Genomic DNA, 23,960 nt, shown 5'->3' with positions numbered 1-23,960 from the left:
ACTCTTTTTCTGGCGGTGAAGTTGTTGTACTGCAGCTATCTGAGCATCTAATAAAAGCAGTGTACGCGCACCAAATTAATCCTAAACAACAAAGACACAGTGTGAGAGATTGTGCGGTCAGATCTTTTTTATTAACGGGACATTTTGTGAGATTAAACTGATCTAGAGAATGCTTTACACATTCTGTATACTGCACAGTTTATTCTGCTGTTGGAAATTAATTAATTTATTCATTTTCTTGTCGGCTTAGTCCCTTTGGTAATCTGGGGTCGACATAGCGGAATAAACCGTCAACTTATCCAGCATGTTTTTACGCAGTGGATGCCCTTTCAGCCGCAACCAATCTCTGGGAAAGTTGTTGGAATTTATTTTATTTATTATTATATTCATTATTATTCATTGATTTTCCTTCGGCTTAGTTCCTGATTTATCAGAGGTTGCCACAGCAGAATAAACCGTTTTATCACACGGATGGCCTTCCAGCTGCAACCCAATACTGGGAAACAACCATACACTCTTGCATTCACACACACACGCACACACAATTTAGTTCATCCAATTCACTTATAGCGCATGCCTTTGGACTGAAGGGGAACCCGGAGCACCCGGAGGAAACCCACATGAACACGGGGAAAACATGCAAACTCCACACCGAAAGGCAAACTGGCCCAGTCAGGGCTCAAACCAGTGACCTTACTATGAGGCTATGGTGCTAACCACTGCACCACCATGCTGCCATTCACTATTGTATTTTATTATTATTGTGATTTGTGAATCATGTTGATTTACTAATGCTTAAAATCCACACTAAATAAATAATTAAAATATATCGGAAATAAATAAACATCTGCTGCCATCAGCCCTAAACTTTTAGTCATTTACATCAGTTATATTTGCAGAAAATACATTTTTGTACATTTGAGCAGTAGTAGTAAACTGTAAATATAAAGAAATGCCAAATCATAAATGTTTTTAGACGCGTGACAATTATTATTTTTGAAGACAAATGACCATAAATGTGCAATTATTTATGTTTTTATGATACGAAAGCAGGACCTCAATTTTAAATATATTTTCTTTGTGCTTGTTATTCTCAAGCATACAAATCCAGATATTGGTGTGTTCTTTTATATGGTAATATTAATTAGGGGCATCAAAAAGGCGGAGCTTTGACAGCAGTCTGCTGCACATGTTGTCAAATTCAATAACAACAAAAAAAAAAGCTCTCCTTCAGATGTTGTGATCAGTGATTTTGCTCAGAACCTGATGCAAATACATTTTTATAAATCTGAATGTTTGCATAGATCAATAAATGGCGAGAATCATAAAATGGCGAGAATTCATCATTTATAAAAGTGCGCATGTTCAAATTTGAGTGCTGAATTTGAATTGAATTCTGCACATATTACAGTAGCTGTCACATCTGAAAGCATTATTCAGACTTTTAGATTTTAAGAGAGGTAGAAGAATTTTATTTGGTTCATCAGCAACAATTAGTATATAAATACAGTCTGAAAGCACATAATTATGTAACAACCATATGTAAATGTACAACTGTTAAGATGATGTAGCAGCCCATTGATTTCTAGGTGCAAAAACACCTCTTAACAACTACTTCCATTACCTGGAGTAACATACTGTACATTGTTCTTGTACTCCGTAATTCTGCTTATATATAAAATCCACCCTATTCAGTACTAAAACACAATATATACACAATATCTGTTTGAAATAAATAAAAAATCCCTTATTTTATAGGCAAACGTTTGATGAGCTCAAGAAGAAACAAACTGAATTTATCTTGTTATGTAACTTCATGTTAGCATTGGGAAATGATTGGATTAAGGTGCATCTAGAAGCAATTTGGAGATTTAAGTGCAACTGAATCTGATATTGAAATTCAAGATGGCATGAGAGATGTATTTCACATCCTGCTTTAACACTCAAAGTAAGATGTCAACTGTCAAGATGTGGTCGCATCCATTATCATTACTCACAGAAGTCACAAATTCACATCCAACATGCAATATGCTGTGGGAAATATCAGCGATCATAGTATGGACGCTTTTAAAACCCGGGAACTTTGCCATACTCTTTTCAACGTACTACGCTTTGGTACATTCTAATTCTATTTTCAAATACTATTTAGGATGGATAGTATGCGAACTGAATCGCAGCATTCGTCAAGCAAGAATAAATGTGACCACACCTTGACCAAACATACATCCTGCCTGCTCTTTTACAAAAATGATAAATATTAAGTCATATTAAGTAGTCTGATAGATCTGGAATGTAAAAGGTTATCATTTTGTCACACTTTATATTGCAACTGGTTTAAAAAAAATAAGTAGACCAAATTTATTTCAAATGTTTTAACCACGTAAAAAATCTTTTCTTTTTTTGAAATATGTCGAAGTGTGCTTTGACGGACTGCAATTAAATGTGTGTTTCAGGGAGTTCTGAATCGATCACACACACTATTTCTCATATCATTATCAAATATGATCTGCAGTCATTACAGACCAGTGAGATGTGGTAGATCCTGAAGCTGATGTGGCTGAAGGTTAACTGTCTCCGGTCAGAGACGCTCGACGAGCCAAACTCTGTGTGCTGGAACTCAGACCCCGAGCGTCTGTCAGCCTCTTGGGCATCTGAAAAAAGATGAAATATCACATTTCCATTCATTTTTATTTTAGTGTTAAAATGTCATTTTCTTTTCGTTAGAAAGAGATTCAGGGGTGAAAATACATGAATTAATAATAATATTTCTGATTCAAATGAATGCTGTTGTATTCAATAAAGCCTTCTAAAAAACAACTATCTAAAACTTTGAAATGATTGTTATACATCAAATAACAATTTTTCACAATGATTTTAAAGAAGAAAGCGAATGACCCACATAAAAAAATACTATAATAATAATAATAATAATAATAATTCCTTACATTTTTATAGAGCATTTTTCTGGACACAAAGTGCTTTTCTGGCGCTTTACTAGGCACTCAAAGCTTTTCTGGACAAACCAAGATTTAGGATTGGTCCGGGCGGCATCTTGCAAAGGGCAGCCTCTTCATTTTTATCCATGACACCCTGAGGGCGGCACAATTGTCAATTGCCTAGAGTGCCAGTTGCGCTTGCAACAGTACTGCAAAGTGCTTTACGCATTTTTCAGGGGATTCTCCTCAAATAGAATCCCCATTAATATACTGGGGCATTAGGACCCACACAGACTGCAGGTTGAGCGCCACCTGCTGGTCACACTTAACACCACTTCAGGCAGCAATCTAGCTTTCCCATGTCGTCTCCCATCCAGGTACTGACCAGACCGATTTATAGTAATAATAATTTATAGTAAACTCAATAGCGTTTTCGCAATATACTATAGTAAAGTACTTGAATTAATCTGTTGTGGTATTTTTCTTATTGCTAAAGTGATACAACAAATATGCTATTGTAATATCTAATTACCCAATGCAACTATAACTATGGGGTGTATTACAAACTAAAGTACACTACAGTATTTATTAGTTTTATCAATTCACTATATTTATTAATAACGTATGTTGTATTATTTACTAACAAAGTGTTGTGAATGCTCTAATATATACACACTTTAAGTGTAATATGGCTCTAAAACATCTATAGTTTATTTACCATAAATTACTATAGTATTTGTTTCATGTGGGAGGGATTTAATGTTTACAGAATAAGTAAAAAATAATACAATTGAAAGCAAACACTTGCCATAGCAGCCTCTTGATTGTCTTTGACACCCACATTAAGCACATTGAGAGAATTGGCTCTTTTCATCCTATTAAAAGATAAAGGAGCACAATTAAACATTGCGTTCATTTCTGCAGGAAAACAGCTGAATAATAAGTGGAGTGGGATTACCCAACAGCTCGAGGGGTTGTTTCTTGTGTTCCGACTCCTTTTAGCTTCCGAACTAGTTTTTCGCTGCTTCGTCGTATGGACTCTCGAAGTTTAGTAAATGATCCGCTGCGCTTCAGGTTTCCCAGACCGTCCTACAGTGCATACACAGGAAGTTTACCAGAAGTTTACATACACTCTAAAAAAAGGAACATAAGCATTTTTAAAAAAATGTCGGATGGTAAATCATACTAAGGTTTTCTATTTCAGGTCCATTAGGATTACCTTAATGATTTACATTTGCTAAATGACAGAATAATGAGATCATTTCTTTTATTAATTTCTAAACAGTCAAAAGTTTACATACATTTCCTTGGTATTTTTATTTTTTATTTTTTTGCTTTGCTTATAAACTACATGACTTTGGTCAAATGTTTTGGGTATCCTTCCACAAACTTTTCACAATAGTTTAAAGGAATATAGGCCTATTCCTCCTGACAGAATTGGTATAACTGAGTCAGATTTGAAGGCTGTCTTGCTCGCAAAAGCCTTTTCAACTCTGCCAACAAATTGTCTGTAGAATTGAGTTTAGGGCTTTGTTATGGTCACTTCAAATAATTCACTCTGTTGTCCTTAAAGCACATTTTAACTGATTTGGCAGTATGGTTGGGGTCATGGTCCGTTTGGAAGACCCATTTATAGCCGAGTTTTAATTTGCTGGCTGATGTCTTGAGATGTTGCTTCAGAATTTTTTTACATAATGTTCTTTCTTCATGATGCCATCTATGCAGTAAAGTGGACCAGTCCCTCCTGCCCCACAACATGATGCTGCCGCCCCCATACTTCACAGTTGGGATGGTGTTCCTAGGCTTGTAAGCTTTCCTCTGTGTCCTCCAAATGTAGCACTGGTCATTATTTAAATCTTGGTTCCATCAGACCACAGGACATGTCTCCAAAAATGATTCTTTTTCCATTGTAATTTAGCCAATAGTAATCTGGCTTTTTTGTTAATTCTGGCTTGTTGATTTTCCTATGTTGTCACACAAGGAAGCAGTGATTTTGAGGTTTCCTTAAATAATATTCTACAGTTGTGCCTCCAATTAACTCAAATGTTGTCAATTAGCCAATCAGAAACTTCCAAAACCTTGACACCATCATCTGAGCTTTTTCAGAGGCATAATAATCTTATTGTATGTAAACTTGACTTTCAAGAAAAGTAATAACAATTTCTCAAAAAATCTCTCTCTCATTATTCTTCTATTAAGCATAACATAAACAAATTTGATAATCCTAACCTACCTAAAAGAAAAAAAAGTTAAGTCACATTAATATCTGACTTTAAATGGTTATGTGCCTTTTTATACAATGTATTTAAACTTCTGGTTTCAACTGTATGTATAACATTTTACACAACAGCAGTTGCTTTTCTGGTAAAATTAATAGCAAAAAAAGAATTTATGGATTAAAAATGTATTTAGCACCATCATGAAGTGGCATAAGATCTGTTTACATGATTCTTTTGTTAGTTTAACGTGTATAGTGTTGAATTTTCTGATTATGTTTGTAATGAGGCAACAAACACATGTAAACTGCTGATGCATCATGTCTTTTCACTCAGCTTTTTCTGTGATTTTTCTTGAGTAAAAGAACACCAATAAACTTTATAAAACATCTGTTTATGTGGATGTTCTTGCCTGCGTTGCCATATATGTTAAAGCTTCAATAGTTTTCATTCATTTTCCTTCGGCTCAGTCCGAAGGTAAATGCTACAGACAATTTAGTGTATTCAATTCACCTGTATCGCATGTCTTTGGAATGTGGGGGACACTGGATCACCCAGAGGAAACCCACGCCAACACAGGGAGAATATGCAAACTCCACACAGAAATGCCAACTGGACCAGCTGGGACTTGAACCAGCAACCTTCTTGCTGTGAGGCTGTGAGTGCTAACCACTGAGCCACTGTGTTGCCTCTGTCCTTTTGTCAGGTGTAGTTGTAATTGTATTTTAACAAAATAAATGTTTACTTTTTACAGAAAAAAGTCTGAAAATGTAGCTTCTTTCTCTATCAAATTAATTCCACAAAACATACAACGTTCTAAAGTTTGGTTGGTTTGACACTGTGTATCTGGATTGGAAACATACCGGTCTAGAGCTTCCCTCTTCGGTATGTATCCAGACAGGCCGTCCATCTCCTTTATAGACACAAAAACATTACCATTTGGTATATAAGTTGAATAGTTCAAAACTTTGTGCATAGAGTGTAAATGTACAAGTGATTTTACCCTCCACTGAGCCAAACTCCTTCTCATGAGCTCGAGTCAGAATCTCTTTATAAAGAGCCTCAGCTTGTCTGTATTTTCCCTGCTTGAGGTAGCAGGAGGCCTAGAGAGCACATACACCAGTATATATCACACATTACACACTTATGCTAGCATTACTTCAACACAACCAAGCAGGCACACAACATCATAAGACGTTAATATTAGATTAGATTTTTGTTGTGACGTCAGGTGACCAAAATTAAATGTCTAGCCAGCGTCTAAGTACAATGTTATTTTGACTTCCAATAACGACATCGAATTACATTGATATTTGGTTGATTTTAGGTTGTGTTGGAAAGTGACAAAACTCAAACGTCTGATTGTATAGTAAGTCATATGTTAAGTGAATGCATATGTAAGTCATAGTGGTGACGTCCACACAACGACATGGTGTAACATGATTAGACTTTGATATTTGGTTGATTTTAGGGTGATTTTTAGGTTGGACATTGGACATTGATGTCGGCCTGACGCTGGGTTCTGATGTCAACCCAATTTTCATTACCAAACAAAATCCAAAGTCCCCACAATGTTGGGGTATGCTGGGGTACAACGTCAATATGACATTATGTTGACATCCTGTGCCTTCAGGCAAGCATCTCTTACCAGGTTGTTCTTGGTCTTGGCCACATTGGCATCATCAGGTCCGAGCTGGCTCTGGTAAATGTGCAGCGCTCGTTCATAGTACTGCTCCACCTCCTGGTATTTGCCCTGGTTCTGGCACAGCAGGGCCAAGTTATTTAGCTGCTTCGCTACATCGGGATGATCCGTCCCAAGAACCTATAGACATACAAACATAGACTACAGATTTAGATTTGATCAGTGCTTCTCGACCATTTTGTCTTCAAGACCCCTGTTTGTATGAAACAGCATTCAAAGGTTCCGATCAGAATATCTTTTCCATCTTATTCAGATTTTTTTAAAATATCGTCACCTTGGAATTATAAGGTTCCATCTACGTTCTGAAGGATTTTGAGATATTGAGCTACAAAGTTTTTGCATTCCATAGCAAACAGTATATGTGTAACATTTGTTTTTTAAATAAAAAGTCTTAAAATGTAAACAACTTATAAAAAACATCCCATAATGTAAATAAATTGTCAATTAATAAAACTATGTCAATAACTTAATTTTGACAAAAATTTCAGATAGAACCTTATAATTCTGAGGTGACGCTATGTAAACAAGATAGTAAATTTAAAATGGGGAAGTGAAGACACGTTTTTTTTTGCAATATAATTTACACTTTCAAAAGTTTGTTCTTTGTAAAAAAATGTGTTTGCGTTTTAAATCATTTTTAATTGCCACCAAGACTTTATTTAATTTGATTAAAATATGAATATTGTTGTGAAAAAGGAATATATTTTTTGTTATTTTTGTCTCTTTTTCTCTGCATTAAACAATTGTATTTGTATTGCTTAAAGGTGATATATTAACTGTGATGTGCCTTGGAAATTAAATGAAGCATTTTTGCAGAAGTAGGTGAAGCTAATAGAAATACAAAGACCTGATTGTCTAAAACTAACTGGACATTTTTTTTTATCAAGATTAATCTTGGAAATAATCTAGATTAATCTAGATTAAAATGGCTCATTTGAATTCTTCCGAAGGCATTCAGAATATGTGTGCTACCCAAATAATAAGTCTTTGAGAACGGGTTTCTCAAGCCAGGTGGCGCATTAGACCAGGGGCTCATCTCCTGTTTCCGAAATGCATCACAAACTGCTAGAGAAACTGTTCTACTATGGTAATTGGTGATGAAAATAAATTATGTTCAATAATTTGTTCAATGTACTTGTGTTTACTAATTGTTTATTCAGTTAAACATGAATTTTTAAACTGTAGGCCTACATAAGCTCCAAACAGCGATTTTTGATTACTTTAATATGACTAAAGTCATAACTGAACTAAACAGAAATGGAATTAAGACATGTGGAGTATGCATATATCAGTGGCAGTATAAACACCGCAATTAGTAAACACCGTTATGTACAACTTTTCGCCATATTTTCCGACAAGATCCACACACACGCGGGCAATAAAGGACCGCACACACAAACACACATCGCGAAAAGCAGAAGTTTTTTTCTTTCTTTTTGGTGTGCGCTATTAAATTCCAAAACTCTCTCACCAGTCCTTACTTCTTATTTGCATCTGATACCCCATTTTGTCACGGGGCATAACTGTAGTTAAAGTCAGGCATTCTGCTGATTTGATACAAGGTGAAAGTCATCATCAAGGTGTAAATATCAAGGTGAAAGTCAGCTCCTAACTTTACTTTGAGAATAGATTAACGGCGATATTTATTTTATCGTGCAATAAGTCTTGCGTTAACGCAGCGCGCTAACGCCGATAACGGCCCACCACTAGTTGAAACTGAACACAGAATATGTGCAGTTGAGAAGTCTTATGTTTTTTAAGGTTGTGCAGAGAATTCGTAAAAAAAGAGGATGCATGTATGGGTGTATGTATGGGTTTTCTTTTGTATTCAATAAATTACTAAGATTTTTGATATTGAAAAAAAAACTCTCCTGACCTTTTTTATTGAAATTGATTAAATATTCCAACCCTATCTTGAAATTTTATTACAATTTACTTGTATTTATTTCAATTTGAGTATTCAAGTTATTTTTATTCAGTTATTAGTTATAGCACATTATTTTTTCAGTATTCTTCATTGAAAATAAGCATTTATTTGAATCATAACATTTTGTAGCAATGTAAATAGTCTTTTTTAATTAATTCTTTAATCATTTGTATTCTTTGTTGGTTTTATTTCTTATACTTGTTTCTTTTATTCCTGTTTATGTAAAGCCCTTTGAATTACCATTGTGTATGTAATGTGTTATATAAACAAATCTAACTTGCCTTGCTTATTTATTTATTTTCAAAAATATATATGCTCTGACACCAAACTATCAAATGCTACAGTATAATTCCTCTTCTGTGTCATTACCTTTTCTCTGATCTCCAGAGCTCTTTTACACAATGGCTCTGCCTCTTTGTACTTCCCCCTTTTTCCATATAATACAGCCAGGTTATTTAGAGTAGCTGCCACCTACAAACACAAACACAAACACAAACACACTCAAGGAAAGGGATTTGCATAGACTGGATATGCGACTTTATAACAAAAAACAACTCAACGTGTTAAGCAAACCATAACAGTCGCACATAGTACATACTGCTGGATGGTCCATGCCCAGGGTCTTCTCACGGATGGCCAATGCATCATTTAGGAGACTGGCAGCTTCTTTGTATTTGTTCTGATCTCTGTGAAGCACAACGTTTTCTAAGGTTTATTAGTCTGCTGACACTTTAGGTCCTAATGGATGGATAAAAAATGCTGATGCACATCCTATATTCTCCTGTTTATGCTGACTTAAAACATAACTGACTCAATGCTAACACATTCTCATAATAGTTTGTCACTTAATATATTTAATTTTTATATTTGGAACCTTTTGTTAAATTTTCAAAAAATATAAACAAAATGGTAAAACGCAAATAATGTCATATAAATGTATATGCATGTCGGCACCAATAGCCTAGTGGTTAAGTGCACTGACATATAGCACCATGGTGTTCAGGGCGACATGAGTTCGATTCCCAGCTCAAGGTCCTTTGCCGACCCTTCCCCTCCCTCTGATCCTAACTATTTCCTGTCACTGCACTACTCTATCCATTAAAGATTAAACCCCCCTAAAAAAATTATTATATATAAATAATATATAAATATATATATATAAATGTATACGCATATTAAATAACAAATGTAAATTAGTAGAAAAAAACATCAATTATCTAAGGTTTTCTGGAAGATTTCCAGTTTTGGAAAATCACTCCGTATCTACTGTGATGTAGTTTTGTTAATGTGATTAAGGGAAAGGGGTCACTGAGTTTCTCTCAGAAAATATTAAACATCTGGGCATTGTCATAATACATGAAATAATCACCCTTTTCTTCCGGGCATCTCTAACATTCTGAATTAATTTTAAAACCTGCTCTAAACAGTCTCTTAGTGGTTCAGTAAAATCTATGTAAAATTTAAACCTGTATAAGACATGTTCTAATATCTGTGGAGATTCATTTTAAATTTAATTATCATCTCCCTTGTTCTTAAAACAATGTTAATGAAAATTTACAGTTTAACAGAGCAGAGCTGACCTGTACACTAAAGCCAGGATATTGAGCATGGTGGCAACATCCGGATGGCTGTGGCCTGAGGATTTCTCCAGGTCCTCTAAAGCTTGTTTGCAGAGCGGCACGGCCACCTCATATCGGCCCTGGGAGGCGTACTGGATCACCAGGTTGTGGAGCGTTCGCAGTCGTGCAGGGATCTCATATCCTCCCTGCTGGGCAGCAGCGGCAGCACTACTGTGTGGCTGAGACACTGCAAATACAAGAGCTGATAACTGAGCTGTGGTCATCGCGAGGTCAGATACATGTCTCACTTTCCTGTCCAATACTCTTTTCCCAATATAAATGGCTATAAAACAATCTTTTAAGATTTATAATGCTAGTTGTGCGTGTCGTAAAAGTGTGGTTGAAACATAACACCACCCTTAACCCAGCGTCTAATCCAGAGATGCCCAAACTAGGACCAACGGGCCGAAGTTGGCTCGTTGTAACCTCTGATTTGGCCCACCATCCCATTTGAAAAAGGTGTACGAATGATGGGCAGGGTTGGGGCGAATGACTTTTATAGAGATTGTCATTTCTAGTTTAACATAATCTGTTTGTTTGTTTTATTGCTGAGCTACAAAAAAGCCAACTGAAATTAAATGTTTCATTTAAATGTTACTTGTAAATATGTAAATAAATACTTTGTAAAAACGTAAATACTGTCACTTGACAAATAGAGGACACAATCAGTTGCAGCTTGATTAGGGTATCTGCTTTCTGTAATAAATGAGATTGTTTTTACTGTAATAAGTTCATTATAAAAATGTAAAAAAAATGTATACTGTATTAGTTAATACAAAGCAAGGTTTACTAGTTATTTTTAAATATTCTTAATTAAATGAGAAGTACCTATGGCAGCTATATTTACCTTCGGCCCACTAGCCTCAATCTAGTTTGGTTTTCGGCCCTTCATAAGAAAAAGTTTGGGCTTCCCTGGTCTAATCTAACAACTGACGTAGTAAACTGTGAAAATAACTGTGTTAAAAAGCAGATTAAAAAGTGGTAAAGCAACAGAAGTGTGAGGAGGGTCATACTGTGAGTCTGCTCCTCTTCTTCTGTAGGAAAGAGATCATCAAGGGACTCCTTTCCTGAAGTAGAATCTTTATCCTCCTGTAAGAACAGTAAGACATGGATAAAAATTAGTGATGGTGAAATTATATGAGAAAGTTTTACTTGGCAGTTGGCCAGTAAATTTTATTAATTCTTTTTAAAAAAAATTCGTATTTAACAAAAACTGCATTATAACTACATAAACAAGTAATCTGATGTGCAATATAAACCAAAACATATTTCAATTTTCATGATGGAATCGGTCAAAACAAGACATTTGAGGAAAACTGCCTCAATGGTGTTGTGTTATTTTTAAGACATTAAACACCCCCTCCCAATTTAATGTCATTTATTCAATGCAGAATATGGGATGTAACTAAAATGACACTACAAAAAAATTCTTTTATAATTTTTTTTTATTTATACATTTTTTTTTTATAATTCCATGATTTAGCACACAACTGCTAAACCACGAATCTTGTTTAGAGCAAAAGAGCACCGTAGAACTTAACTGAATGCTTACCAGAGACGTCTCTTCGTGGTCGTACTTGCGAATGCTGCTCATGAACTGCAGGTGTCTGTTCTGCTCCTCTAAAGTCACCACCTCCTGCTCTCTCTCCTGCAGCTGCTGCTGTGCTCGGGACAGTTCATCCCGTAGCCACTGGTTCTCCTGGCACAGCCTCCGCACCTGAGCACGCAGCTTCTGCTTCTCGGCCTCTAAAGAGCCCAGGTGTGCCGACAGTGCCATCATCACCTGGAGGAGCAGGACACAGACAGACATGCTCTTATTACTGCCTCCAGGAACTGGTTCTGATTTTATTGGCTTAATTTGACAGATTTGGTGGTGGATTTTCTCAAAACTTGCAGGAATGTTGCTTGTGTTTGTTACTCTTCTCAGAACAAGACAGATCACAATGCCATAAATTTGTAATAATAATGAGTAAAATTTCCTAATGTGAATTTAATTAAAATTGTTTATGGTTACAGTTAAAAGTAAATGTAGTGATGGCTTTATTGTCACAATGTAGCAGCATTAAGTTGATAAATATTCTCATTTACACTCAATATGGTATTGTTGCATACTGTTTCATAATGTATCTGTAATACTGAGCTGTAAATATTTGTCACTACTTACTGCCACTACTTTGGCACTTGGCACAAAATATTATTTTACATAGAGTGTAATCAGAATACACTTCTATGAAGCCAATCTAGGACCATATATCCTTGCAAAGTAAAATAAACTTTTTCAAACAAAAAGTAAATATTGAGCAGTAAATAAATAAATGCAAATATCTAAAAATTGCAAAGCAATTTTTTTTCAAAAATAAAAATACATTTTGCAAACAAAAATAAAGTACTGCAGAGGAAAAATTAAGCTTTGAGAAATAAAAATAAAAAAAGAAAACACACACACACACACACACATATATATATATATATATATATATATATATATATATTAGGGATGTAACGGTATTGTAAATACCGTCATACCGCAATATTAAATTTTTTCGATATTACCGAAGTCGCATGACTCGGTAAAACTATAGATCTTCAGAGAAAATTTGCTCAGGCGAATGAAGCGAACGGGAGGTAGCTGAAACTTCATTTCCCATCAGCCCCGGCGTGGCCATAATCCTTTGCGGTCTGTTGTCGCTACAGATCCAGTAATGCGGAAATGGAGTGTGCTGCTAGTAGCGGAGATGAAAAAAAGATGGAAATGATCGAACCTAAAGCGGGTGTTGTCGCCGCGCGCGTGCTGAATAGCGGTGCTGTCGCGCGCGTTCTGATCAGCTGTGTTGTGGCGCGCGTATTGTAAAGCGCCGAGGGGGGGGGGGTTGAGCGCGCATACCAAGAGAGGTGTTGTCGCGCGCCTACTGAAGGGCTGGACTGGACGGAGGTTGTGTCGCGTCGCGGGGGCACTTTTGATCGTTTTGGAAGGGCATTTTCTATCCAAGACTAAAAAGGGCATGTGCACTGCACAGGTTGAGCCCTATGTGTGCACGTGCCTGCAAGTTGGGGAATACGACTAATAACAGTCATGGGGACTGCAGAAACACAGCACTGTTCAGATTGATGCAGACATTGACTTGTACCGCAAAGAGATCTCTATCTCACTCATGGTTTGTCTTCTCAAGTGGGGGAAAGACAATGCACAACGTTACCCACTGCTGTCAACATGGGCCAAGTCATATCTCTCTTGTCCCAGAAACCTCAGTCCCAAATGAGAGGGGTTTTTTCTGTTGCAGGGGACATTGTAAATACCCAGAGATACCAGCTTTTACCAGATTATAATTATATGATAATTTTTCTTTAAACCCATCTCTATCTAAGTGAGTGATTAAATGTTGAATGTGATGAGTTTTCAACAATACTAAATTGAAACTTTATTTTTTTACATGGTTTAATAATTTTTTGTTATTAAAATTGAAGGTCCTGTTTCAAAGCTTACAGATAGATGGCTAATTTGTATGTCATTGACATTTTTGGCACTTTTTTGGAGTATTTTCAAAAGTTTTTTTTTTCCTGTAAATGATTCAATAAATACCGTACCGTGACATTCATACCGAGGTATTACCGTACCGTGAAATTCTGATACCGTTACATCCCTATTATATATATATATATATATATATATATATATATATATATATATATATATATTTTTTTTTTTTTTTTTTTCAAATGATTTTTTATCTCATTACCTTTACAAAACCCATCCAGTCAATTGCAATGCTCACTTTGATTAGCTTTTTAGTCAAACATGAGTTTTTCACTTTGCACTTCACGTTTCTGCCTGTTTCACTTTGTGGCCCTGATTTCACAAGTGGGCAGGGTCAAGAGAACTTGGTCGTTTACGCCCTGACCTACTGGGCTGTAAGAGCACCTCGGTGATACTAGGTGATGATGTCACTTAAATGGAGGCAGGTCCGGGCCTACCATAAACGCACTGCTTGATTTTTATTTTCAGTTCTTTTTTTGTTAGTAAATTTCATTTTTATTTTTCAAAACTTAATTTTACCTTTGCAGTTCTTTATTTTTGTTAGCAAAATTAATTTTTATTAGTTAAAAATGAATTTTCACTTTGAGATTTTTGGAGATTTGCATTTATTTTCTTATTTTTTGCTTAATACTTTATTTTTTTGTTTGCAAACCTTTAATTTTGCAAGTATACATGACCCTAGATTGAATCCTCACACTTCTATTCAAACTTAGTGTAGGTAGAATAATTTAAAAAGAAAATACTGCTATTTTTACTTGGTGTAAACAAGCGGCAACCTCCCGCTCTCCCTCGTGAAGCAAATACAGAAGTAACTGAAACTGCAATATATCGAAATTCCGCTAGTCCTCGCTCCATAATAGAGCAATTTCAATTGAGCCCTTGTTTGGTATCCCCTGGTCGATGTGATGATGCGTGAACAAAATGGCGAAGGTTGACCACCCCTACCTGTAGCTTATTTTGCATTCGTCAGAAACCAATGGGTGACGTCACGGATACTACATCCATATTTTTTATAGTCTATGGGGTAAATAACATCTCTCACTGAACTTATTAGGGGAACACATACCCTAACATACCATAAAGCAAAACTGTGCACACCTGCAACCCTCCAGGAATTGAATTTAAGACCTATGCTTAAGATCAGGGGTCTCCAAACTCGGTCCTGGAGGCCCGGTGTCCTGCAGATTTTAGCTCCAACTTGCCTCAACACACCTGCAAGGATGTTTCAAGAAAGCCTAGTAATTCTGCAGTCACAGTCGAGTTTGAGCATGCGAAATTCTATCATACGGCACTGCGAAAAGGGGCGAGATTAAACAACATGATTATACATTTAAAAAAGCGAGCGATTGGTCCATATTTAAAATTTCTGTCCAGAGAGGTCATGCTTTGATCCTTGTTTGGTCTCACGCAGTCAAGTGATCCCTAGTAGCAAAGAATTCTGGCCCAGATTTGGCATAAAGCTGGCACAGCAGGCATTCATCCGGCACTGGCATACAGCATGTGGGCCAAACATGGCCCGGGTTTGGCAGAGGTGGCACCGTCTTTAAGGCGGCACACAAGATTTGGGCCAGATATAAAGCGTAGTATTTGGCCCAGATTTAAAAATTTGATAATTGGGCCATGTGAGTTTGGCCAGTCTTGACCCACATTTAAAATACACTTAAATAATTTTTGAGTAAAGAAAAAAAATTCTACCAATCAGGTCACTTTGAGAAAAAGCGTGCCCATAGTGTACCTAAAGTGCATCACTCCATGGGTTTATCAATTTCATTGCAATCGTGACACACCAACCTATCTGGCCTGGTTCAGGCCCAGTTATGAGTTATTAACTTGGCTGAGACTTGCCCCAGATATGGTCCGTGTTTGGCCCTTGTCTGGAAGCCAGATTTGGTCCAGTCAAGTACCGTAATTCACTGCGGCATGTGGGCCAAGCAAAACCTGATTGTGTGGGCCAGAGCTGGGCCAGAGAAATTTTGCCATGTGGGATGCGATTTCTCAGGTCAGAGTTCACCAAGCTTGAACTTTGCACCGCAGTGAACTGAAAAGTTTGACGCACGACCTTGTGTTTCTGGTCTGACGCATTCGCCTGTGTATGAATGGAGGTCTATGGGGAGAAAAGTGTAGTGCCCTACAGTACCGAGTTTGGACACCCCTGCTTTAGATCAACAAATTACTGTATAACAAAGTCCCTTTAAGGCAAGTAATTTCACTCGGCTGCTACCTTGAAACGCCTTTCGGGCAGTATGCTCAGGCATTCTGTTTAAATAGGGAAACATCAAATTCTCCAAAGCTAAAAAGCCAAGATTATGATTAATCTCCATATTACAAATAACCAATAAAATTGAACAACAACTGTCTATTTAGCTTCATTTCTAAATGTTCATATCACACAAAATCTGCAGAAACTCATGTCTGGTCTGATTCCTCCCCGGTAGAATTGTCATTCTATAGTGGTCGCTAATTGGCTCCTGTACTAGAAGGCGGGCTTTATTCATGCTATAGTAATCGCTGATTGGCTCCTGTACTAGTAGGCAGGGCTTCATTTGCCATATTGACAGTTACACTTTTCCCTAATAAAAAGTATACAAGTGACATGTCTTGTGTATTATATAGTCTTTGATTATATCTATGTACATTTTCTAAAGTAGTATGTCACACTTTTGAGAAAACATTATTGTTCTAAATTTGTGGTCATAAATGACAACAGTAACAAATGGCTATTTTTAAAAGTTCTTTTAGCCCAGTTTGAGCCGGTACTCTTGTTTTATTTCTTATTCTTAACATACATCACATGGGTCACTAAAAGCCTGATGTATAGAGTTTTTTAAATTGTGCAATCAGAAACAGTGACAAATGGTTAGGTGAAGCAACAAGAAGTGTAGAAATCAAGAAATCAAAACACAATCTTCAAGTGGACTTTGGCTGAATGATAATAATAGTGACAACATCACATGGCATGTAATGAAAACCCCCAACTAGTTTCCCAGATTTTTTCTTGATTTTAGAAGGACTGTTTTAATGTGAATAAAGATGAGTGTACTGCTCACTTGCGCCTCTCCTAAGCCCAGCTCGATCCTCTCCAGAGACTCTAGAATTATGCTGGTCTTCTCCTGCTCCAGGCTGCTCTCACTGGACGTCTGGCTCTGGAGTGTTTCCTGCAGGCTGTCCAGAAGTGTGCGGTTCTCTCCACGAAGAGCCTCCAGCCCCGCGATCACCTGCTGGGTGCTGCATAAGATCTCCTCCCCTGACAGCATGTCTGACACTCAGACCCTGGACAGAAAAATATACATATGGTGTTATTGTGTAATTAATGTGCACATTAAGTCGCACAGCATGTAAGAGAGCATTATACACTAACAGTTGCTGCGCCCCAATTCGCATACTTATACTATGCCCTAAAAGTATGTACTTTTTTGTGAGGGAAAAGTAAATACTTTTGACTGTGTAACAGGAAGCTTTGGGACCTTCTATTTCCTCGTTAACAGATTGTTGTGTTGCTTAGTAATGAGCCCTGACAATCATCCACACATTATCCACATTTCTTTAATATTTTCCTACCTGATTGGAGAAGCAGTAGCAGGTTAATCTGTCAAGGTTTTGGAAGTTTCTGATTGGCTAATTGACAACATTTGAGTTAATTGGGGGCACAACTGTAGAATAGTATTTAAGGAAAACCTCAAACCCACTGATTCCTTTTGTGACAACATGGGAAAATCAACAAGCCAGAATTAACAAAAAAAAGACAGATTACAATTTGCTAAATTACACTGGGGAAAAAAGCCATGGAGACATGTCCTGTGGTCTGAAGGAACTAAGTTTGGCCATAATGACCAGTGTTACATTTGTGGGACAAAGGGAAAAGCTTACAACCCTTGGAACACCAACCCAACTGTGAAGTATGGGGGCGGCAGCATCATGTTATGGGGCTGTTTTGCTGCAGGAGGGACTGGTCCACTTCACAGCAAAGATGGCATCATGAAGTAAGACCATTATGTAGAAATACTGAAGCAACATCTCAAGACATCAGCCAGCAAATTAAAACTTGGCCACAAATGGGTCTTCCAAACAGACCATGACTCCAACCATACTGCCAAATCAGTTAAAATGTGCTTTAAGGACAACAGATATATGTTTTGGAGTGGCCATCACAAAGCCCTGAACTCAATCCTATAGAAAATTTGTGGGCAGAGTTGAAAAAGCTTGTGCGAGTAAGACAACACAACAAATTTAACACAGTCCCACCAGTTCTGTCAGGAGGAACAGGCCAAAATTCCTTCAAACTATTGTAAAAAGCTCAAACCCAAAACATTTGACCCAAGTTATACAGTTAAAAAATACCAAGGAATTGTATGTAAACTTTTGACTCTCTAGAATTTAATAAAACATTCTCAAAAAAACTCTCATTATTCTGGCATTTAGCAAATGTAAATCATTTAGGTAATCCTAACTAAATAATTCATGAAAGAATAAAGTTACCACACCATTGTTTTTTTTTTCAATACGTTTATTAAGGTGTCTCCATATAAATGGCCCACACTACACATATATATATATATATACAGTTGATGTCAGAATTATTAGCCCCCCTATGAATTTCTTTTTCTTTTTTAAATATTTCCCAAATGAAACATGATGTTTAACAGAGCAAGGACATTTTCACAGTATGTCTGATCATATTTTTTCTTCTGGAGAAAGTCTTATTTGTTTTATTTATAGATATATAGATGGATGGATGGATGAATAGATAGACGAACGGACGGACGGATGGATGGACGGACAGACAGACAGACAGACAGACAGACAGACAGATAGATAGATAGACAGATAGATATATAGATAGATAGACAGACAGACAGACAGAGAGACAGTGAGATAGATAGATAGATAGATAGATAGATAGATAGATAGATAGATAGATAGATAGATAGATAGATAGATAGATAGATAGATAGATAGATAGATAGATAGATAGATAGATAGATAGATAGATAGATAGATAGATAGATAGATAGATAGATAGATAGATAGATAGATAGATAGATAGATAGATAGATAGATAGATAGATAGATAGATAACCATACAAAATTTATTCAAAGAATAAAAATAAACCATACTATAATCCTCTTATTGTGCAACAAACGGAATATGATGTGCATAAACAATACACGATGTGCATTCATTTTACAAATTAAGCATATAAACAGGTCAGTACCGAAAGTTGAGGTCAGCAGCATGGTGTGTTAGGTAAAATAAATTACGACAATAAAAGAAAGAGAGAATAAATTAAACTGAATTGGCTGGGGGGTGGCACGTTCTTCAAACTTGTGGTTTTATGCCAAGATGAGTTGTATGCTAGTGCTATATCAGCACTAGTACTCATCTTGAAGCTACAAACTAAAAGTGCATGATCATTCCAACCACTCATTCAACCGTAACTGCATCAAGTTTTAGAGAGAGTTGGTTTTGATGATGGAAACGATTATTCAAAGTAGAAAATTGAAGGGTAAAACTAAATTTGCTCGTACATGTAAAGAGGTAACATTTACACCACTGTTCAAAGGTTTGATGTCAGTTTTTAATAGTAAAATTTTGATAAATTTAGACACAATAATTAAATCAAAAGTTACTGCATAGAAGAACATTTCAATATTTCTTTGTGTGAAAAATGTATCTAATATTTTATCTTCTCTTTTCAAGTTACTGCTTAATTGCATGTTCAACGTTTTATTTTGGTACCTTACTGTAACTGTACAAAAACTAAGATACTCTACCAAGTAGTCATTTCTGAGTACCTTGCAGTCACTATACAGTATAGCTGATCCACAACATATTAAAGAAATATTTTTGCAATATATTTTCATACATTTTTTTTATGTTGCTTTCTCTCTGTTTAAGACGGGCCATTTTTAAAGAGAGATTGTAACAATATTCATTCATTTTCTTTTCGGCATAGTCTAGTCCCTTAGTCTCTACAGTGAAATGAACCGCAAACATATTTAGCATATGTTTTATGTAGCGGATGCCCTTCCAGCTGCAACCCAACACCAGGAAACACCCATACACTCTTGAATTCACACACATACACTACGGCCAATTTAGCTTATTCAATTCACCTATAGTGCATGTCTTAGGACTGTGGGAGAAACCGGAGCACCCGAAGGAAACCCACGCGAACACGTGGAGAACATGCAAACTCCACACAGAAATGCCAACTGACCAAGCCGGGGCTCGAATCAGCGACCTACTTGCTGTAAGGCAATCATGTTACCCACTACGCCACCATGTTCCCCTCATACCATCTTTTATTTCATTTAGCACTAGAATGCTCATAATTTTGTGGGAAGCAACATAGACATACTTTTAAGAATCTTCACAGGTATTAAGTCAGCAAGAAAATGGGAAGACAAATGTGCAGACACCCTCACACGTAACTTTACATCACAAACAGCATGGAATATTGAAAACTGACCTTAATTCACAGTAAAGATGCAAAGCTGCAAAGAAAGAAAACATAATAATCAAGATGCATTCTCTAATGCGATAACAAAAACAACTACATTTGATTGACATGTTCATATCAGCGATACACATGTTGATTAAAGAAGTGTACACAGTGCTCTGAAAATAACAATTTTACTTTCAAATGGATAGTTTTACACCAAAATGAAAATTTACTCACTATTTACTAACTCGGAAGTGGTTCCAAACCTTTCATTATTCCGTTAATTACTAAAGAAGACATTTTGAAGAATGTGAGAAACCAACCACTGACTTTCATAGTAGGAAAAACAAACAATATGGGAGTCAATACAGGCTTCTACCAGCTTTGTTCAGTATATCTACTTTTGTGTTCAACATAAGAAAGTTAGTCAAACAGGTTATGAACAAAATAAATGAGGACATCATTTTCAGTGTTGGGTGAACTGTCTCTTTAAGAGAGTAAGAGCAGGAACTGCCTTCAGCCTTGAAAGTGAAGTGAAGCTTCTCTTCCGTCCCAGCAGAGGAAAACATTCACTAGGTAAGGGTTGCTAAGTAAGCATCAGTTTACAGGTAGGAACAGACATCACTCTGGGGAGGTAAAGGACTGAGCTAATGTTTACGCCAGGCCGATGAGGTCATCAAACACGAGATACATGCTTTTAAGCTTAATTAATCAAGTAATTTAACAACAACAAAGATAAATGAATTTAGATACCAGTTTGGCGTGTTTAAAGGGTGGAGCAGACTAACGACTAACCTAGATTTGTTCTAAATTGGGTTATATTTCTCTGTTTTGGCTGTTGTTGCTGCTGGAAAAGCTTTTGAAAATTACATTAAATACTTTAATTTAATAGCTCCAGTTCAAACATCAAAGAAGAAAATGATCTAATCATGGACTCGACTGAAGGTTAAAAAGAGATCAAGAGCATCATTAAAATAAAGTTTGCTAACAAAAAAGCTAATATCATTAGTGTTATATATATCAAGCTGTCATATTCATAAATTCTATATACTAAATTTAAGTATATTATATTGCATTGCTTCAGAGCACTCAGAATACAAAACTTGTAGAATAGAATAGAAGAATAAAAGTTAAGTCTAAGGAAATAAAATGTAAGCAAAACAGTCATGAAAGCTTGAATTAAAAGGAGTGTGTGTGTAAATAATAACAACAAAAAATCTATGATCAATCTGATTTGACACTTGAATGCAGTGTATGCTTTATATATTTATATAAAAATGAATATATAGTATGAATAGCATAGAAATATATATATATATATATATATATATATATATATATATATATATATATATATATATATATATATATATATATATATATATATATATACTACATATACAGTGTTCAGCATATCCCCTCACAAATCTATCTTTTAAATTCATATTATTAATAGAAAGCTATACAATATTATGTGTGCATATACATTAGTTTAGTCAGTACTGAAGCCACATCTGAAGCTTTTTGAACAAAATAACTTATGATAACTGTGCAAAAACTAGTACACCTAAATTGATATGTTATAGAAAAGTATTAAATATTTTTTTTAATGTAAACATTTTTTTACAATTTAAAAAAAAGCAAAAAAAAAAAAAAAATACAGAAAAATTGTTAGAAATGTTGCATGTTGTAAATGTGTAATTCATTTAGCAATATTTGGCTTGAATTTAATTGTATTACCTTTCAATTTCTAAATATATGTGTTGACTAAAATATAATTTTAATAAATATATCTGTTTAATAAATCTGTTTTGTTTAAATGCACCAAAATACATAGCTCATATTTACTGAGAAATGGATGCACATATTCATTTTCAAAATGGGTTGAACTCAATTATGCTGAGCACTGTATTCTACATACAGTCTAAAATGCACGAATTAAATGAAAATATCCATTATTTTATGGATGATAAATGAACTATATATGTACTAAATGAACTAAATATGCTGACTTCATCAGATTAGCAGTTAGTAACGAAACGAAGGCTAATTCAGGAAAACAAACACAGGCCATGAAAGAGAGTTATAGTCTATTAAAGCAACAGTAAAGCTGTAAATTCTGTCAGCTCGTATAAAGAGACTATCTGCCAGTGACTGTCAACAGATGATATTTATTTACCTGCTGCAAGTCAGACAAGAGTCTGCGACGCGTCAAAACTCAAAGCCAGAGAATTCCGAGTGGAATATTCCACATTACATCTTTAATTCCATGATGTAGAGGTCAACAATGGGGGTAAAATAACCAAGTAAAGCCTCGGTTGCGGTCATTCATTCACCTGCTGTTGTGTCGCAGACAGGATAAATTAACAGCTCTTACCTGATCCGTCAGTTCACACTATTTACGGCGGCTGCGCGGCGCACCACAGGCCATCTACTGGCGACAAGCAGAACTGCGGCTAACAAAAACCACCAAGAAAGGCTCTCTATTTTGTTAATGAATTAAATATTTCCAGTCATAACATTTCTACGTGAAAGCATCAATACAAGTAAAGAACCCTTGTGCAATGAATATTTAAACATTAATTGAACATTACATTTAACATTTAATATTTTTACATTTCATTGAAATTATTATAATTTTTTATGTTGGCTATCATTTTAGCATGAATACTCTCAAGTTAATGTTCCACGTAATAACCTATTTTTCATGCCAAAACATATAGGCATGTTTTTTTCCCCCAAAAGAGTTTTCCTTATAAAAATAAATACAAAAGTATGAGTAAAAGCTTATTTAAAAAGTAAAAATTAAAGGGTTTATTATATGCACAAATAAAATTTACTCATAGATTTTGTAAGAAAGAAAGCTAAATTATGGTACAATTAATTCCATTACTCATGCATATGACTGTATTTTATTTTAATAGTTTGCCTCTTTTATATTTTGTTATTATATTGGGATGCTTAATGTTACATTTAATTAATGTTATTTACTTAAACGTAATGCTTATTGCATCATTTAAGTGTCATTATTATGTGTGTAACCCTGACCTGATGGTGTCTTGTACTTTGATAAACATTTAAAATATTATATATAATATCTGAGTAAGAGACAGTCTGCTTTACACTCTGGGAAATAAATATATGCGAGCTCTCACTGGAGTGGTACCTGTTGTGTACCTAAAAGGTCCATATGAATACCTCAAGGGTACATATTAGTATCTAAAAAGTACAAAAGTGTTCGTCTTTAATTTTTCAGGTACTAATACGTACTTTTGAGTTACCAGTATAGACCCTTTAAGTACAAATGTGTACCTTTTGAAAAGGACCCACCCCAGTGACAGCTCACGTAACTTTATTTTTGAGAGTGTATCATACTCGTAATGTATACAAATAAAATTAGATATAAATAAATGAAGGTACATTTGAGTTATGACAGTGCAACCTTTGTGTAATTGCTTGATTATTTCACTGATGGCAACAAATATGAGGCAGTCCACTATTTTAAAACATTAGGCGGGGAAAAGAGTTTCCTGCAGATAGCATTTTGGGCATTATATGCAATAATGACAACAAGCTGTTTAA

General features: G+C 35.6%; 1 protein-coding gene across 6 annotated transcripts; it reads right to left on the bottom strand.

Moving 5' to 3' along the window:
• Window positions 1-1,449: 1,449 nt before the first annotated feature.
• Window positions 1,450-22,814, bottom strand: klc3 (kinesin light chain 3). Of its 6 annotated transcripts, none has more exons than XR_012390556.1 (14): window positions 22,756-22,814; window positions 20,406-20,430; window positions 16,983-17,205; window positions 11,953-12,183; window positions 11,414-11,489; window positions 10,362-10,587; window positions 9,369-9,467; window positions 9,151-9,252; window positions 6,801-6,974; window positions 6,156-6,255; window positions 6,016-6,065; window positions 3,895-4,025; window positions 3,745-3,811; window positions 1,450-2,651 (listed from the first exon to the last, which is right to left on the bottom strand). XR_012390556.1 is itself a non-coding variant. In XM_005157588.6 (14 exons), exons 3-14 carry the CDS (start codon window positions 17,187-17,189, stop codon window positions 2,565-2,567), a joined length of 1,539 nt encoding a protein of 512 aa, XP_005157645.1. In that variant the 5' UTR covers window positions 17,190-17,205; window positions 20,406-20,430; window positions 22,756-22,814; the 3' UTR covers window positions 1,450-2,564. The 6 variants fall into 6 exon arrangements, 3 of the variants coding, with proteins under 3 accessions (XP_005157645.1, XP_009289940.1, NP_001070646.1); XR_011006351.2 differs by lacking the exon at window positions 22,756-22,814 and adding an exon at window positions 22,558-22,753; XM_005157588.6 differs by having other exon boundaries at window positions 9,380-9,467.
• Window positions 22,815-23,960: the final 1,146 nt, after the last annotated feature.

Source organism: Danio rerio, chromosome 15, assembly GCF_049306965.1.
Source record: "Danio rerio strain Tuebingen ecotype United States chromosome 15, GRCz12tu, whole genome shotgun sequence".
NCBI classification, from domain to species: Eukaryota; Metazoa; Chordata; class Actinopteri; order Cypriniformes; family Danionidae; genus Danio; species Danio rerio.
Note: the sequence above shows the minus strand (reverse complement) of the source record. Positions and strands in the feature narration are given on the sequence as shown.